Source organism: Passer domesticus, chromosome 9 (genome assembly GCF_036417665.1).
Source record: "Passer domesticus isolate bPasDom1 chromosome 9, bPasDom1.hap1, whole genome shotgun sequence".
NCBI lineage: Eukaryota > Metazoa > Chordata > Aves > Passeriformes > Passeridae > Passer > Passer domesticus.
The window spans coordinates 41,178,293-41,197,762 of record NC_087482.1 but is presented as its reverse complement, the minus strand read 5'-3'; the positions used below and the strand labels follow the sequence as shown (position 1 = coordinate 41,197,762).

The following is a 19,470-nucleotide window of genomic DNA, read 5'->3' as shown; positions in this document are numbered from 1 at the left end:
AGGACCAGGAGAATTGTGGACAGCTACACATCATACACATTATTTCAAGAACAATCAAATAAAGCCTAATTGGTTGAATAATATTAGGAGATTGAACAGCTACTACTTCAAACTCACTGTCTCCAAGTAAAAAGCCCATGTTTGGAATAAACCTTAGAGAAAAGTGCTCAAACATGGCTCTGTAGCTTTCAGGCTATTTCATCAAACCATTCCAATAGTCAAGATTTCCATCTCTCACAGATCCTCCTCAGCTCTCAGCACAGAGTTAGTCCTGTTACCCTCTCTGTTATCCTGCTGAAGTCACAGGATACTGGGGGAAAAAAAAAAAAAAGCTTGATGTTGCTCCCACTGCAGCGTCAGCCAAGGCAGATGGGATTTGCATGCAGGCTGAGTTTGGACAGCCCAAGAGGCTGCAGGTGTGGACACAGAGTGCTTTCTGAGCTGCTGCTGCTCCTGGGGCTGGACACTTCAGTTACCCAGCAGAGGTGAACAATGTTCTTTACTGCTGTGCTGAAGCAGAGAGAGGCTTTTCCTTAGCATTCATTTCATTCAATAAAAGGAATCCTCCTAATAAGTTATTGTATGGGAATTGAAGTCTTGCACCTCATAGGTTTAGTTTTGCTTGTTTTATGGTATGTACAAATGTCTGGGTATCATTTATCTAATAAAATATTTTACAGGTTTCTACTACAGCTATTTTCTGAATACTTGCAAGGGCAACTGACAGGTTACATTTTCATTTCCTGGGCACACAGGAATGCTGGATATGGGAGGAGGAATCTTTGCTAGGTTTGTCTCTTAAAACTGCCACTAACCTATAGCAGTATTTTCTCACCCTCCTCTTCCCTCCCTTTGGGCAAAATGGTACCTCAAAGCTCCTAGTTTTATGCAATGCTCTCTAAGCCTCCTCTTCCCCAACTCCACACTCCCAAAATAGAGAGCTACAGCTGCCCCTATTTTCGTCTCTTCCTAAAAAGTTTTTTAAATATTTTTCTTTACAGTATGTTTCAAAACTGCAGAAGAAATGACAGAAATCAGTAAAAACTTTACAGCATTTCCCCTTCTCCCCCACTTCATATTCTATAATCTCTGTAATTAGAAAGAAATTGTATTGCTTTTTGTTTTTCTCAGGCTTTCCAGAATAATTCAACTTTCAGCAAAAACCATATCTGGATATACACTTATGTCCTAAACATAGAAATAAAAATGTTCTAATGAAAGTTAAGTTGCACTCTTACCTACAGCATTCCCTGCTGTGAAGGTTACTGTTTAAAAAGTCTGATTATAATGCACCATCTGCTTGGCTTCTTTACACTTGCTTTATTCTTTATTGTGTGCTGTAATTAATGAGGCTTTCTGTATTATTACCATAATAGCCGATGTTTTCCTTTATAAATGAGAAGCAATAGCTCCCTGATGAAAATTTCAGCTTACTTCAACAACTGAGAGGAAGTGCCTTAAGACTGGATGCTCGTTCGGGTGTCATTGCAGTGGCAGAAGTCTCTGCAGCCACAGAGCTTTGAAACACTGTGGCCATGAAATGATGGATGAGCTGGATGAAGCCAGGATGGCAACCTTGTCTGTAAAGGACAGTTGTCATATGTGACTACTGTGCACTTCGGCAGATAAGGAAAGAAATGAGACAAAATAATTGAGTATCAAATCTCTCTGTGAGTTTTTGCTTCATCTTTGTTCCATGGCTATGAAGTATATCACAAAGATAAGGACATGCTGCTGATGCCTTTTGGCTAGGAGGACAATTTCTGGGTTCTCCTGCTGCCTCCTTTGTGCTTTTTTCCCTCTAAGTTGCACTCCATCTTATTTTCATGGAGAATGATGGAGTTTTTTAGACATACAAACCCAGCATTCTTCACAAAACAAACAACATTGCATTGCAAACAGGACTTCTGGTTTGGTTCCACATAGACAAGGGAGCAAAATGCCAAAAAACATAAACTGGCTTTCAGTTCCCAGATAAGCACAATGTCCTTAAAGGTCCTTTTTGTGGTTTTTGACTTTGTCTCTTTTCTTCAGCTTTTTATAAACACCTCTCACTCTGCAGACCTCAGCTGTACATATAAGCCTTATGAACTTGCTATTTAGTATTAGCTGAAGCCTAAGAGATAATCAGCTGGGGCTGAAATGACCTCTGATAGTTACCTTTCAAACACTTAACAACCTACCTTCAAAAACACATTTCTCCATCTGCTCATCAAGAAAAATGATTTCTGATGGTCTGTACTCACCGTTCATTCAGGACTGATTTTCTCATTTGGGTGGAATTTTATGGAGCTGATTTTCACTCTCTCAACCTCTCTCAGGTTATTAAGACAGACCTGTTCAGTCTGACAGCACAGATGCAACAGGGCATGACTGGGCTACATTAACAATTCTATGCAATTTGATCTGTGCTGTATGCAATTAATCTGTTCATGCTGGCTAGAAATCCCTGGAAAACTAGGTCTACTGAAACTTCCTCACTATTTTGAATAAACTGGAGGAAGCCTGAGGAATTAGGAAGGAAAGTATTGCAAAATTTCTAACGTCACAGAAACCAGCAGAAAAAGGATCTTAAATAACATTTAGCATATATTTTAATATAAATCTTCTATCAGTAAAGGTCTCCACTAAATAAATATATTTATATATGCACATATATATATATATACACACACATGTACTGACACACACATATATATGTACATGTATCTTCTGTGCTTTAAATGGTGCAAGAAATATTCGACTTATGACTTCCACTGGCCTTAAAAGAATGAGACATTTCCGCAGGATATAGTGGTGACAAATCTGCATTAGTCACAGTGTCACTGCTGAAGCCTGTGCATCTGATGTAAGACAGCATGAACTGAACTGCTCCTTCCAATGATAGGTTAAAATAAAAAGTCATTGCTATTCTCCAGGAACTCTGGGCAAGAGATGAATCCCTTCCCAAGACTATTCATTGTCTGCTTATTGACTGGCACTCATATTTTTATGCTGTATCACAAGATCATACTTAGCATTAAAGCTAAGTGATTAATTCATAACAATTGCTGCCTAATAAAGTCTTCTCTTCTTCACAGAAGACTGATGTATTTTGCAAATTCCTCAGTTATTTGTTGTTCTCAAGTAATGAATTAATTGCAATAATTTTCTGTTTTATAGGGTGGCAACAGTCGTGCTCTCAGCTGAAACATGGCATGTGTCATACCAGGCATACATTATTGTTTTTCTTCCCTTGCTGGCAATATTAGATGCAATTATTGAATGAAACACGCACAAACTCTTACATAGACATAAATTTCATTGGAATTTGGGGGAGTATTCATTGGCAATATTAAAATTCTTTTAAATTTTTTCAGTTATAAATAATTCCTCCATTATGCACTCACATTAATGTCTGCAGGATGATTAGTAGTCAAGTTCTCTCCTTTGTAGAGAACTGAACCATGGGCCATAGACTCTCTAATAACTGTGCTCCCAGAAACCAGCACAGATAAGGAAGGTTATTCTCAGTATTTATCCTTTCAAACTCTGCTATTTGTTATGAATCCTACTCTGAATTCCATCAAGTAAGGCACATGTAGCCTTGAGTAACAAAGGGATTCATTCCACTCTATAGCTCAGCACTCATTACATACATTAAAAGTCCAAGGAAGCCAAATCCAAAGTGAATAAATAGTGATTTGCTCAGGATACTACACTAAAGATGCATGTTACCTCAAACATAAAGGCATCACAGCTGTCCACGTAGATTTTCTGTTGTTTCCCTGAATTTTTATTACAGTACACAGGATTTTGAGCTTAAATGACTCTCAAAACAAATCACATACCTCCTATGGCACTTGTTGCTAATGAACTGGTTTTCACTCATTTTCTAAAGAAAAAATTCAGCATTTTCTGAAGCACAGACTGGTAGCTTAAAAATGCTTCTTGGGGTAGAATTTTGATTGCAAACTTGCTTGTATGCACTAAAACAATCCCAGTGTTCCTAGAGAAACAAAATCATCAAAACACATTTATTAAGGACAAACAATATACAAAGCAGAAGCTGTACCTGACAGTGCTATATTTAACAGCTTGCAAATGCTACTTTACTAAATCAGATGGATACTAGAACTTGTTGCTTAGAGAAATTTTATTCCAATTTCTTTGTGAGGCAGAATGCAAAAGAATTTTTTTAGGCTGTGCTACAGCTAAGCTGATGGCTAAAGCATTCCCATTTTGATCTTTATAACAAATGCATATTAATTAAAAATATGGTAATTCCTACATACTTCTGTAGAGGCTATTAAAGGAATAGGCCATGGGGAAGTTATTTTTGATTCCTCCTAGCTCTACTCATAGAAGAAAGCTTTATATTATGATTTCCCAAACCATGAAAAAAATGTAGGGTATATGTGTGCAAACACACAAGACTTGAAGATAAGATAATCTATGTCCATTTCCAAGAGTTTATGAATATAGTTAGCTGTATGTCGTAACATTCTTCATAAACAAAATATTTTGCAGTTATTCTGCTTACAGGCTAAAGAAAGCTTTACAGAAATGAAGTCAATAAATGATATGGGCTTCTTTTACTGGATAAAATGCAGATATAGAAGGCAAGCATGAGTCTTTACCCTTCCTACTCATCTGTTCATATAGATACTGTCCCCTGAGGATACAGACTTTGCTCTTTGCCCATTTTCTCTTGGAATTTCCATAAAATTTGCAAACACCATTCAAAGAGCAAATACTAATGCAGCTGATTTACAAAATGTGTAGGGGAGGTGATGCTTGCAAACGTAGTTGGAATTCTGTAAAAGTATTTAGGCTATATGGTCAGGAAACTACAGTTCACCACGGGTATGATCAGTTGTTAGTCAATTATATTTAATGTTTTCATCAGGCTCCTAAAGGCTCCCTGAATGTAATGAAGGGATCTCAGAAAGTCACTGTCTGATTTTTCTACTCCATGAACTTACATTTTGACTACATATTTGAAGAATTGATACATTAGCTGGTAATTGATACATTAACTAGCAAAAGAGAGCCTGGAAGCACCCCTTGCCAGTCCCTTGTGCAGGAAGATTGCTATTTTCTGGTAGTTTTATTCTAAAGAAAACAGATTACAAAACAAATCAGCACAGTCTCATCTGTGTAATTGCATTTCTAGGTATTATCCTTCTTCTCACAGCTGGTCTGGGAGATGACACCATTCAACATCAGAAAACCAGAAAAAATTTACAAACTTTGGCACTTTTATATAGAGGCACTGAGACCTTTTCAAAGCAGTGGTGGTGAATTCTGCCTGCAGTTGTGACTGGGGACAGCCTGGCTCCATCAGCTGTAACTGCTCTTGCCACCAGCCAAGGTAAAAAAATCCTCCTTTATTTTACAAACTTGTAAATGTCCAAATGTGCTGTCTAGACAACAAAGCAGTGAGCATATGCACCAAATGCCATAGTAACTGTTGTCACCCTGTTTTATGTTTAGGCAGTTCAGTTTCCTCTGGTGGTGCATTCAGGTTTTGTTACAAGCTTTTTCACACAGTGCTGCATTTCTTTGTTAGGCTCCTCAGAAAGGTTATGGTTTTTATAAACTTCCATGATCACTGAACCACTTGCTGGTGTCCAGCCAATTGCAATGAAAGTGAAACCTGCCTCCATGACAAAAGGTTTTATTGAAATAGGAAAACACAGCAAGCAATCTACAAAATCCACAGAAATAGTACCCTATGACCCCAAACTAGGTAGCATAGTAAGCTTCTTTTAGATCAATACTTCATTTGGCAGAAAAATCAATTTCCCTGCCTCTGCAATCCATAAAATTCATCAGGAAAAAATTACCCCTCACATATTAGCAGCCCTTTCACCTTACTGGTTTGGAAATTAATTACAATAGGCAATTTCAAACCCTGTAACAGGTTGAGGCAACAAGGTATTTTGCAACCTGTGAATTAAAACATGGATTAGCTGGGATGGGAACACCTACAGCTTTCCTGATTTGCCCAGCCTCCCTTTGGTAGGGGCAAACAATGTTTTTTTAGCTACAGCCTTCAAGCAACAACCAGGTTTCATTCCTGGAAAATGCTCACCTGTTTACAGATGACGGTGCAGGACACACAGAACACCAGAAAGCAAAGCTTTTTCTACCAACATCCAAGCAATTTCTCTTTTGGCAGTGCCATCTTGCCTTTATTCTTCCATATGGGAACTGCAGCCCTGCTGGGGAAGAGTTAAAGAGCTTTACTGCATGGCTCACGTGGAATTCACAGATTCCTGTCAGTCAGCATGGTGGATGTGGAGGTTCCACATTTGACTGCCTCAGCAAACTCTTCATCTGAGAACTTTCCTGTACACTCCAGAGAGCTTGCTGATAGGAATGTTTCTAAATATTATGCCTTGCTGCTAAATATGTTTTTAAATAAAATGTACAGAAGATTATTGATCTAGTCAGGATTTTGCTTCATATTTAATAAACCTAACTTTTTTAGAATGTTTTTCTGTATAATAAACTGTGTTGCTCAGCAGACACAACAGAGGCTGTCTTTTCATTATGTCACTGTTTTGCTGCTACTCTAACCCCTATTCCTTCCCCCAAGTAAATTTAGCTTTCTTTTTTTTTTTTTTTTTAACTGTTAGACATTTCTTTCCTGAATTTAGGTTCACAGTATTTTTAGAGAATTCAAAGTTTTTGTAAGGATACAGTGACATCTTATCAAAGAGGTTCAGTCTCTGAAAAGATGTTTTCACTGTATCCCACAGCTCAGATCTTTACACTTTTTGTATTCACAGTCCTGTATCGTCTCTGACAGAAGTTCAATAAAATCGTCTTTCTACCCTCAATATCAGGGTCCTCAGCATTGTTGGAGCTGAGTGTTATAGACCTACAGTCTATCTCTGCTGAGAAACTGAACTCCCCTCTGCCTCATTATACAGCAGGCCACTGGCAAGAGGTAGCAGTAGCACTCTTGTAAACTGATGCATCACTTCTATTTTGTTTTTTACACAGTCAGGTGGTTAGATATCAAAAAAGGTGGAGCATAATTGTTACTATTGCTATGCCTGGTGTTGTCTCTCTTGCTAAATCTTTTAAAAGTTGGTTATTCCACTACTTTTTCTCTTTATTCCATGTTACTATTTAATTTTTTCCCTGTTTTAGACATTTATTTTCACTTTTCAAGTCACAGCCATCTCACAGTGTTAAAATGCAGGACCTGGCTTCCCACAGCACTGAGCAGAAGATGCAAAGGCTGTTCTAAGGCTTCACTTGGTTCCTTCATTCTGAGCCACATACAAGTTCCACTGTGTAAAGCAGAGGCACAGACAATCAGAAAATGAAAAGGGCAGACTGATATTTACATACACAGCCTGGTGATCCAGCAGCACACAGAGCTCCCATGGCACTGCAGACAGAGAAACCAGGATGTTTGATCCTGCCTAGCCAAAACCACCCCATCCTGCTTCCTTCCAGGATACCTTCCAGTATATTGCAATAATGTTCTAATGAATGGGAATTTTGTGGCTGTGTGCAATGACTGAACTCGGTGACCAAAGAGGCAATTTCTAATTCTAATACACTATTTTCCATTCCTTATTTTCATCCTTCTTTTTAGACCCAAACATTGTTATTTTCATCCTTTGTTATCCTTCCTCCACCCATTGGTAGATTTACCATTTACACTTTTCTTTTTGGTTTAATATTTGAACAGAGAAAGGGAATGAGAAATATGTGAATGATTGGGAGAGCATCACAATCTGAGAGGTGCTTGAGCATCAGGACTCATGCTCTGCAGTGGCACTGTCAGACTCACCCTATGATCTTGTTTCCTGTCCCACAGCCACCTACAGTGGGACTATTTCAGGGAGTTTGCTGTAGATTTATCACCCTCACTTGTGATTCTCAAGGATGCTGTGTGTGGAGTGTCTTTCAAATAAACTTATTTATTATAAACTCATTCCCTATGAAATCCATGTGAATGTGAAGCTCAAGTTCTGTAGTTAACATAAGAACAATCACAAGGCAATTACAGATGAGGAGATGCCTTTCAGCCCACTGGTTCCAGTACTCTGAAATGAAACTACAACCCACCAAAACCCAGCTAGAGCAACACATTATAAAATTAAAAACCCCAGTGGTTTGGGAGGTAATCTGCACAGATAAGAAAATGAGTATACAATGTCATTGCAAAAACACTTAGAATTGTGCTTTACCTGTGGTAAGGTGATTTCTTTTGTCTTTAAATGTTTTCACTTGAACACTAACAACCATTTAGCCTTAAGGATAACTTTTAAAGAGGTATAAACTTTACACAATGTTCTTTTTTAAACTTAATTGCAAAACTATTACCGGTTGTTTTGCATTAAATAGACCACTAAGAAAAACTTAGCTACAATCTAGCCTTTTGTATATCCTGGGGAAGAGAGAACAGAAGCACACTCAAAGCTGCATATCCATGAGAAATGCAGGGAGGGATATCTGGAAGGCTAGCAGGAACGACCTTTGAAACCAGCCTCTCCCTCATTTTTTTTTTATTTTGCACTTCACTTCCCTCCCCTCCTTATTTGTGAGGATGGTGTTGAGACTACTCCTCAGCTGCTCCCAAATTCCTGCATTTGAAGCGTGTTCCCCAGCAATAATTCATAATTTGTCCCTCCTCTCATACACCAACATATCTTGTACTCCTTGATCCAAAAAATCCGGCTCTTGCTTGCTCTAATTGCTTCAGAGACCTGTTTCATCTAAATTTGCTTTGGCTCACACATACACAGAAGGAAACTGGATGTGAAGACAATGAATCTATCTTTTCTCCTCATTCCTTAAAGGTCAGGTATGTTCTGCAACAGAGATACAAAAAAAAAAAAATAAAGTCTTGGTGACTACTCCACAGTGTGCAGTGGTTTTCCCCTAAATCTAAACAATAAAAAATATAGTAAAGCAGGTTCTGCATTATTTATATTAAGCAGTGAAAATGCTCCTCATAGCATTAAATGACAGCCTTGCATGCAATTCACAGACATTATCTGAAAGCTTATATACCTGCTATATATATAAACCTAATGCAGACAGCCATAATAGTCTGTATGAATAGGGAACGCTGTGCTCACTGAACCACAGTCATGAAACTAAAAATGAAATTATAGTTCCTCCATCATAACACCTAAGTCAGTATATAATATTCTGAAAGAACAAGCACACAGCAATACCTGGGTTAATACTGGTACCATTATTGCTCAATGCTATCAAAAATAGCATCTCCAGATTCTTTATTGAAACATATTACATTACTTAAATTGTCATGACAAAGACAAAAGTGTTCAATTTCAGACTTTTCTAGCACCTCAGTTTTATGAAATTGCAGATTTTTTCTCCATTAGACATATAATTTATTTGCTGATTAAATTCCAATAAAGGAGTTGTTCAGTCCTGATTTTTTAAAAAACATGTTTGGGAGTGTAGGTTCTAAGCCTTGACAGGAGCATTTTCCTTTGTTCCCACACACATCCTGAACTGGAAGATGAGGATTTAAGTGTTTATCCAACTATTTCATCATAAACCACTGAATAAATAATGTTCAGCATAAATAATGCCTCCATATAATGCTAACTCTGCATGCTTCAATATAGGTGAATTTAATATGAACTGTTGTAAAATTGCAAGGGTATCTCAGCCACCACTCAATTTCAGCATTTTTTTTTCAAACCATGATTGTAAGTGGACAATTTGTGTGAGCTATTTGCTTAACTCTCTATTACTCATAGGTGGATTATCCAAAGTGTGCACTCAACAGAAACAGACAAGGAAATGTTCAGCTGAGGCACATAGCAAAGACCAGGCCCTCTGACTGTTGGCTTTGCTTCAGACTGTAGACATGGTACACCTGTATCCACACCAGCCCCCAAGTCATTCCTGATGGATGGAACAATCTTCACAGGTCTGGCTGCTGGGACTCACTTTCATGAAACCTCTGCTCAGACTGTGAACTCATGTCAGATTTTAAGTCCATGTGATGGACATAAAGGTTTATGGGCTTTGCTCTTCTGTTCCATCCCCCAAGAGGGCCTGAGTTTGGTGTCTCAGGTTTGGCATTAACTCTCAGGTTTCACAGAATCATTTAGGAACAAAGCACTGAGATATTCAAGTCCAACCCGGGACTGATCACCGCCTTGTCAAATACAGCACAGCACCAAGGGCCAAATCAGTCCTTTGTTAAAAACCTCCAGGGATGGTGACTCCACCACTACCCTGGGCAGCTGATTCTAACGCCTGACAACCCTTTCTGTGAAAAAATTCCTCCTAATGTTCAACCTGACACTGACACGTTTTACCTGTGGAACAAGAACAGAGGTATTTTGTAGAGTTCACATTAAAGTGCCTATGAAAAGTCAGCTGGACCCCATGAGGTCTTATTAGGGTTTATTAGATTGGGTTAATTTGATATTTCCTAACAAAAACCGAAAGACCTTTTAGCCATGAAAAAAGAAGTCGGAACAGCCTCCAGCAGTGCAAGGCTGGCACCTCACACTCCCAGGCACTCCACCGAGCCCTTCCTGCCCTGGTCACCGCACTGGGCCCAGCCCCAAACCGGGCCGTGCTGGGCACGCTCATCTCAAACACACTCTCATGGGTAGGGCTGGAAGGGACCACAGCGGCTCCTCTGGTCCAGCCTCCCTGCTCAAGCCGAGTCATCCAGAGCACAGCACCGTGTCCAGACAGCTCCGGAGCATCCCAGCGAGGCAGACTCCACACCCTCCCCTTGCGATCCGGTCCGTGGTCAGCCAGTGCACAGCGAGGAAGTTCTTCATGGCAGAACCTCCTGGGCATCAGTTCCTGTCCATCGCCTCTTTGTCCCATGCTGCGGAGCACCGAGCAGAGCCCGGAGAAACCTTTGGACAGTTACACACATTAACGGAGTCCCCTCTCGGTGCTCTCTTCTCCAGGCTGAACAGGCACAGCTCCACGGGCCTTTCCCGGTCAGAGAGACAACACACACTCCCTCACAGACCCTACACCCTTCCCCACTTCCCCGGCCTCCCCTCACGGCGCTCCGGGGCCCCGCCCGGCCCCTCTCCGCCTCCGCCGGGGCTTCCGCCCGGGGCGCGGGGCAGGGCGGGGACAGCGGCGAAGATGGCGGCGCCCTTGGCCGGGCAGGCGGGGGCCGTGCTGCGGGACCTGGCCCTGCGATCCGCCCGCCTGCGGGCCGAATTCCCGGTGAGTGAGCGAGCCAGCCCGGCCCCGCGCCCCGCCGTGCCCGCCCGAGCCCCGCGGCTCCGCTCGCAGCCTCCCCTGGCGGGAGGGACCTTCGTGCTCCGCTGGCTGCGATGCTCGGGCTGGAGGATGGGCCCACCCTGCGGGGCCGGGGCTGGCTCAGGGCTGGACGGGCTCCCCCCAGCCCTGCCAGAACTCTGAATTATTTCAGTGGCAGAGCCGGGTGACGCTGTGCACGGGGCGATAGCGTCTGGCTGAGCACGTTTCGGGCGGCAGCGCCGCGTTGGTTTGGCTCAGTGCGGCTGGCTGAGGTCACGCTGGGGTGAAGATGCCTGGTTGCGCTCTCCTGGGGAAATCGATCCTAGCTCAGGCTTCCCGGTGGTCCTGAGCCTCAGCAGAGCGCTGGGAAAGAGCAGATGAGCGTCCTGGAAGGGCTCAGGGGCTCTCTTGAGGTGTAGCAGGAGTTCATTATTCACCTCGACAGCAGCCATGCCGAGGTAAAGTAAGGTACGCACATTCTAGACAGCCCTCGTGCCTTTGGCAGCCAACTCTGTTATTTTACCTTTTCATCACGAGCAACTGCATGAGAATCTTACTTTGGTCTACACTCCTGAGCATAAATGTTTTCCCCGAAGCCAAAGCCCCTGGAGCAAACAAAATGTGTTTGTGTCCAGTTGTCTCCGCTGGGAATGCTCCTGGCTGCAGGTGCAGGGCTCTGGGGTAAAGGGTGCTGCTGGTGCTTGGCTGGTGTTGCACAACTGCGGCTGTGTGGTTTATCTTTTAACCTGAAGGAGGTTGTAAATCTGAACTCTTTTGTGCCCAACTTTCCTATTTGAATGCTGGGTAGAGAACTCAGTGCAATTGATTTGTTGATTTAGCATTCGTCCGTTTCATGTATACACACACAGACAGGGAGACTGTTTATGTGTGGATATATACACACAGTGATATCTATATACATACATTTATCTGTATATACACAGATTTAATCTCATTACTATGGATGGGCAATGCTGTCAGTCACAACAATGTTTGGGGAATATGCATTGCATGGTTGAAGATGTGTTCCTGCCATCAAGGCTTAGGTGAGTCTAATCCTGCAATAAGGAATTTGGAGGTAACGTCCCTGTTCTTGTAGGGCTTGGAAAGGCTGGAGTGTGGAGCATTGTCTGAAAAGAGGTATCATGGTGTGAACCTAGGAGGTATTCTGGTTGAGGTGCTTTGGTTGGTTTCCAGCCCTGTCTTTATCTGGTGCTGCAGTGAGTTATAGGTGAAAATTAGGAGCTCATGGTCTGTTCTGTCATCTCTCAAAGCATGGAGGCACTCTGCAAATTACCCCAGTGAAATAACTAGGTATCTGCTCAGACACTCAAAAGAGTATTCTTAGGATATCAAGGTGGCCAACTTTAAAAAAAAACCAACCCTTTTTGTGCATTATTTTTGGACTAGAGCCGTTGAGCTTGTATTATAAATCACATTTTGTTATTCTTTTTCTGCGCTCTGCCAGATACTGAGAGCATCTCCCAAGATCTGTGTTTTCCAAGTAAGCTATTTTCAAGAACCACATCGATACTGTACAACAACAAATCAAGTTCTTAACTTCAAAGCAAACCACTTTCCTTTATAAAGGTCTTCAATTTGGCAATGTTGCGTAATAGAATTCCCATCTAAACAGTCTCCTAATCTCCCACTGTCTCAGCCTTTAAGCTACAAATGAGTTGATCAGCCAGAGTCTGGATTTCTGTGCTGGAAAGTAGGATAAAGGATTTGAGAGTAAGAGCCCTTCCATTGAAGGTTTTTCTCATTTGTATCATTCATTCTGTTGCTCAGATGAGACATTCCACTGATACTTTATTTAGCACAAACCACCAAAACCTGTCCTCAAAGCCCATCACAGTGTTTCTTTCACAGATGAGGGTCTTCCATATGGTGCGAATGTGATCAAGAAATATCAGTCTCCAACTTTGTTGTTTTGGTAACCCTGTGTGAGATTTAGAATCTTTCCTCATAGTCCTTTTGACTTATTGTTGGAGTGATGTTTCTCCACTTTGTTGCAAAATTTCTTATTATTTCAGAACTGTAGCTGTGAAATTTGGTTATATGCTGTCATTGTAATCTGCACACATTTCCCTGTGTAGCTTCATTTTAGGGGTGGATTAAATGGTAGTTGATCCTATCATATGAAATTATTTTATCATCGTTTTGTTTTCCATTTACTTTTTTCAGTGTTAAACATTTATTTTACTCCTTTTGCTGTTTATATTCTTGGTAGATTCAATTCTTTGTGCTGCTGGAGTTCTAAATCTGCCCAAATATTCCAAGAAGATAAAAGATAGGTTTGAGTTGTCTGCAGTGCATGTGGACAGGAGCATTCAGGCCTGCTCTTGCTGGAGCAATATTTGTGAAGAGCTGTGACAAACGCTCCGGGGACCACTCGGCAGCAGAATTCAATCTTGCTGGCTGGCAACAAATGGGCTCCATTGAAGGCTGTTTATTTGAATGGGAGTTGGATTGGGCCCTTTGGGAGAATGCTGGGTATTCAAAATAGCTTCAGATGCAGTGAAATTCAGCCATGAATATAAATGAGAGACAATTAAATCAGAATCATAAAAAAAAAAAGGTGTTTAAGGTAACTCTCCAGTATTCTGATAGGGTGAGCAGGTTGGTTGGTGCATTGTGAGCCCTATCCCAGCCTTCAAAATGGGCCTCAGTCCTGCCAGAACACATCCAGATTCCATATGCATTGAAAATATTTGAAAAAAACAAAAGGAAGGAGGGGAAGATGAAATTAAACAAGATTTCTGCCGGAATCTATAATCTATAGATGTTACAAATAGGGAACTGCAAGGTTGCTCACTGCAGATGCCCTCAGTTCCTAGACTTGTATATCTGTAAAACCCCATTAACATTGAACAGAGAAAGTTCTGCCTTTTCCAAGAAACTATCAGCTGTGGTAGCTGATCCTCCATGTGACCCAAAATATTACTGAAAAAATCTTTTCAGTTAATGGCTGAAGCTGCTTTAATGTTGAATTCTTCTTTTTTATCTTGGTTTTCTTTGGTGTTCTTTAAAATTTCTTTGGACTGCTTCCCCATTTGGCTTTTCCTGGTTGGCAGTTTTGCTATATTTTCAAGGTTTTACATTTAGAGGCAGGAAATACATGAGCCTACAGACTTTCACAAACAGCTTTTTCTACAGGCACCTCATCTAAATGACAGGAAAGCCCTCTTCAAACTCTAGACAAAACTGAAATGCCAAAGTGGAGCAGATGTTTGGCCCACTCCTCCCCGGCAGTTCCATTAAACACATGGTTATTGAATCCTATTTTGAGATGAAAAAGGAAATGAAAACATAAATATAACCTCAGACTGTGATTTTTTTTTTTTAATTTTTTCCCCCCAGTTAGTTTTCTACTAGTGGAACTTCTACCCTGGGAGCAGTCTGGCTCTGACACAGATACTCACAGCTCTGTCTTGAAGCACAAAAGCTGCACTTTGCTGCATTGATTTACCTTCCTTTTTATCTCATGGAGTTATAATCAGGGGATGGGGCTAATTAGCTAAGGAGAGCCTTCATGAATATGACATTAGATGGAGAATTAGCCACACCTGTGGTTTTAAACATGGCTCTGAATAAATCCTTCTTGCTGACCCTCCATCTGAACTCCCAACCAGTTTACCCAGAGGCTCCTTACATTCCTTGGGTGTGTTTGGGACTGGTTGAAGTTTTTTTATACAAAAGCAAGTGTTTTTTTTTTTCATTGATCTGCCTCCTGAGGAACTAGATAAAGTGTCAATAGACAAACTGTGTTTTCTTTACAGTTATCTGAGTGATTGTTTCCTCCTGTTTTTCTCTGGAAATGTCAGTGTATGTGGTAGTTTTTTTGGTTTTTTTTTAAGTCACCTTTCATTTGGTCTATCTGGCTGATGACTGCCAGCAGGGATTTTATCTGAAATGTGTGAAGCTGCTGAGGTTCTTTTGGGAATACAGAGAAGTGAGATGAAGGTTTAGACACATTTGGGGTATAGTGGTTTCTTAGAAGTAGTTAATTTCTCTGCTATTTTTTCCTTTCTCTTGTTGGGAAGGTTAATTTCACAAAAATTGGTAATATCCTCATTTAATGTATAGAGATGAGGTTGTCTCCCTTTCTGTTTTGGGAACTCACTTGTTCCAAAGTCATTTAACTTCAAGTGATAATTTTTGTTGGCCACACCTGTAGTGATTAGCTCAGCTCATTATTGCCTTGGCCAGTCCAGTTTTTCTGTGCATATTTGTGGCTATGACTATCATCCACAGCTTTGAGCACATACTCTGAGGATTTTCTCCAGAAAGTTTCCTTCTCTAATACTCTAAAAGCAGTTTCTAACCATCTGTGACTCAGCTTATTTCTTCCATAGCACTTTAATAAAACACAGGACAGAGAAGTCACATTGTCTGTCCAACTGCATATGACAGTAGCTTTGGAACTGGTTATTAAACATTGATCCATGATTAGTAGCTATTGATTTTTTTAACTAGATAACAGCAGGAGTGGGCATGAAACAAATAGGAGTTAAGATTGACTGTTGTGAAAAATTCCTTAATAGTGGAGTTTTGCTGTGCTGCTGAATTCTTTGTTGTATGAGTGAGACTTAAAACAGATTCTGAATTACAAGCTGAAGCTATCCTTTAATGTGGTAATGAAAATTAAACCCCTAGATTGGTGTTGTAGTTTGTTTGTGCTATTATGCTGATGGTGATGTTTTTGTATAATTAGTGGCTAAATGTTAACTGCGAAGGAATTTAAATACTTGCTGTTTTTCCACTTACTTGTTGGAACATCTTTTTTAATTCTTCAGTCAACAATTTATACTGATAGCACAAATATATTCAATAAATGCGAGTTTTGTTTTGTTTTTTCTTCCTGTCCTCTCTCTGGTCTCTTTCTAATTGCTCATGGGTTTCCCTAAACTATAAGAGTCAGTATCCCAAAATTGAGTTAAATTTTATTTTGATTCTGTGACGATATGAGCCTTTAGAAACTTTGAGTCCAAAATCATAAAGCTCAAGGCACTCAGAGCTCTGTTGGGCTTCAATGTAGATTGGGATGTTTAGCTGAAAGACTGTTTCATTTAACAAAAGACTTTTAAGCATGTTTTGTGATACATTATTATTCATTTGTGTTTACTCGCCTTGCACATGGGTAGTTCTTGGAGGCAGATCAATTTCTGTCTGCCCTGTTTGTCTTTAATTTGTGTTGTAGAATCACAGTTTGGGTTGGGTTGGAGTCTGAGCAATGTGAGCTGTGAGAATCAGCCTCACTTTGTGTCAGGAGGAGAGAGAAGCACTCGTACTGTAGTGTATCTTTGATGTCTTAACTTGTCCACCTAAATTCTTCATGAGATGCAAAAGTTTTGTAAGAATTGTCAGGAGGAGTGAAAAATTAAGCGAGAGTTTTGATCATGTTTGCTAGGTTCGCCTGCTTGTCTAAGACTTTTGACTGAAAAATATGAAACTGCAAATTAAAAACCAGACACAGATTACTAATGGAACACTTCATCATCTTTTGATATCTTTTTCTGAAAGATCTGTGGACAAAAGGACAGTTTAATTTGACATCTGCTAATTTCATGTCAGCCAAGAAAGCAGTTACTGCCTTGTGTAAAAAAAAAAGAGTTGTTCATACAGAGTATTGGTATAAAAATGTCAGGGAAATTCCAATTATTGGAGGAGTTCTATGTGCCAATTGTATATAACACTGATGGGTATAGGTAAAACATAGAGCTATTCATGATAATTAAAGATGAAAGGCCTATTAAAAAGAGCCATATCCTTTTTATTGTCAAGATAGTACTTGCTAAGGTTTGAAGATGGCATAAAAATGTATTTTCCCTTAAATTTTCTATCGTCTTCAATTCTGTCACTCCAAACACATTGGAAACAGTGAATCTATTTAATTGAATTCTTTCATGCAGAGTTTCAGTCTAGATTTGTTTTTCAGTTAAATGGCTCAGATTAAAATAGTCTAAAGTAAAGCCATAAATTTTGGAAGTAGAGGAACAGATATTTAGAGCTTGCTTTAACCAAGATGTGAGATGATTAAACATGAGTCCAGAGCAGCCGGAGTGCTGGAGCTCCATCTAGGGAGGGTTGATATCCCAGCTGAGAGCCCAGGGGTCAGGATTTGGGGCACACCAACCTCACTGACAGGGCTGTTGTGCATTTCTGCTTCAGGCACCTGCATCAGCAAGGACCAGATGGAGCTGCAGACCCCTGAGGAAGCCTCAGTCAGCAGGTCCTGTCCTCATGGAGGAGGACTTCCTTCCCCCCAGGTCCTGCTGGAGGGGCAGCACAGCTGGGAACACATATCAGGAGTTCCAGGAGGTTTCTGGAGAGCTCTGATAACTTCCAAATGCAGTGGTGTGAGGAGCTGACAACAGGAGACCCTGCTGGACCTCACATGTGGGAACAAGAACAGGTCAGGGCCCTGGCAGCCCCCTCTGGGGAGAAGCTGAGGGAAGAACAGTGGCTGTTGTTTATTTCTAATATTTATTTCTAGATACAGCATGGGCTGCAATAAGGCACAAGAAACAAGGCTGAGCACAATCCCAGTTTCTTTAACCATTGGATTAATGCCATCATCCATCATCCTTTGGGCTTGGAAGTGCTGTTTCATTGGATTAAAGTTTACTTTTCTCTCCCTCCATACAGTCAGAAATGTAGAAATCTGCTTTAAGGTCACAGTCTTTGAGGTTGATGAAGTGATGCTTCTTGTAGTGTCCTTACTTGCTTTGAGATTTGAGAATGGCAGCAGAATGAATTTATATAATTAGGTATAAACAATGGAAAAATATTAATAAAGAAATTACCAGCAAAGGAAGGAAAAATATTCTTAATGTTTGGCTTCATGTCGGTCTAAGTCAAATGGTCTAATTAAAACCAAGACTTATTAACAATAAAGGGTTTCAATTCAGATGGAAGCAAAAAATGGGTACCAGTCTTTCTTACTGCTTCTGGGAAAGAAATTGGTATAGACCATTCTGGACTGGTTTAATAAACCAGATATTACTTAGGCATGCACTGAAACTGTTTCTGTACATACTTTTCTGTATTTCTTTATTTTACTACCGTGGGTATTTGCATTTTTGTTACTTGGAAGTGTTATGTTGCTTAGTGCTCAAAGCCATATTCTGTGATGACATAGTCAGGTAGCATGGAAATTATCATGATTTGACTTCAATATTAAAGAACTGGAACAAAAAAGCTGTGATTATGTTTCATATATCCTTCTCTGTGATGAAAAATGGAGCTCAAACTGTCTAAATTGGCATTTTATCGGTGTTTTTCTTAAAATATCAGTGACTTCTAACACTTGAAAAAGCATTCTTCCAGGGTATGGTAGGCGTGAAACACTTCTTTGATAGATATGATTACTTGAGATATGAATGCAGAAACGTTTCTGTTAATCTTATTGAATATGCTTTGAGTTTTGTAACAATGTAGAAAGCTGAATTTGCATGCGGGAAAGAAAAAATTGGTAGTGGCTACTTTGTTGCATGTTTGGTGGTACGGTAGTTTTAGAATTATTTTTTCCCTGGCTATGTTTACTATTTAGAGCATTTCTTCATAGTTGCATAAAAAAATCATTTTCATCTTGTAAAAAAATTAGGAAATTAAACATTTTTATGATCAGAACAAAACCAAAAAATTCCCCCTCAAGATACTTAAAATAAAAGAATATTTCTGATTTATGTGCAGAAGATGGCTCATTTCACTTTTTGAATGTGTTGTGCATATCACCAACAATCTTTTTTCATTTGCCAAGGCAGGGAATGTGTTACAGTATTTTCTGCAACTGATTATGCAGTTGTGTATGGTAGTGAGTTTATTTTCATCAGATACTTCAAAGCCTTACTTTTTAGGTCAGGAAAGTATGCTTCTCTTAAAGCTTTGCAGTACAAAATAAGCAAAATGAACATAATTTGACTAAAATTAATTACTAATGCCAAGCAGAACTTCGATGGTGAGAACTTTGACAAAAGCAGCACTTGTATCTGGGAATTCATGTTTTTCCTTTACCTAAGCAAAGGCTCTAAAAATCGATTCCAGAGGTGTAAAGCTTCTGTAGAAGCTTCATGCTTGCTTGGGCACAATACAATAAGTGATCCTTTTTTATTTGGCTGAAATTTGGTTTAAAAATGCAAGGAAAAAATATTTTGCCAACAATTTCTGCAGTAAGGACAGAGGGCATTGTTTGGCTCTTTGGGTGGACTGGCAGCTCGGTGTTTGGGCTGCCAGCTT

The 19,470-nt window shown here is 40.2% G+C and overlaps 1 protein-coding gene and 2 long non-coding RNA genes across 7 annotated transcripts in view; 2 read left to right on the top strand and 1 right to left on the bottom strand.

Moving 5' to 3' along the window:
- Positions 1-333: 333 nt before the first annotated feature.
- On the bottom strand, positions 334-10,910 carry LOC135308164 (uncharacterized). 3 transcript variants are annotated; one of them, XR_010368715.1, is made up of 5 exons: positions 10,311-10,910; positions 8,648-8,819; positions 6,077-6,203; positions 3,831-3,988; positions 334-1,580 (listed from the first exon to the last, which is right to left on the bottom strand). It is a non-coding gene; the product is annotated as an uncharacterized LOC135308164 (long non-coding RNA). The 3 variants fall into 3 exon arrangements; XR_010368713.1 differs by having other exon boundaries at positions 8,648-10,910; XR_010368714.1 differs by having other exon boundaries at positions 6,077-6,206; positions 8,750-10,910.
- A 128-nt stretch (positions 10,911-11,038) lies between these two features.
- SUCLG2 (succinate-CoA ligase GDP-forming subunit beta) overlaps positions 11,039-19,470 on the top strand; it is a 104,495-nt gene continuing 96,063 nt past the window's right edge. The window contains exon 1 of one of the 2 annotated variants that reach the window (XM_064432987.1): positions 11,039-11,193. In XM_064432987.1, coding sequence (XP_064289057.1) covers positions 11,110-11,193 — 84 coding nt within the window. In that variant the 5' untranslated portion in view covers positions 11,039-11,109. Of the gene's footprint in view, positions 11,194-14,797; positions 14,894-19,470 lie in introns of those variants that run through there. The other variant, XM_064432986.1, reaches the window with a different exon arrangement.
- On the top strand, positions 14,917-18,920 carry LOC135308163 (uncharacterized). Of its 2 annotated transcripts, none has more exons than XR_010368711.1 (2): positions 14,917-15,057; positions 17,404-18,920. It is a non-coding gene; the product is annotated as an uncharacterized LOC135308163 (long non-coding RNA). The 2 variants fall into 2 exon arrangements; XR_010368712.1 differs by lacking the exon at positions 14,917-15,057 and adding an exon at positions 15,072-15,184.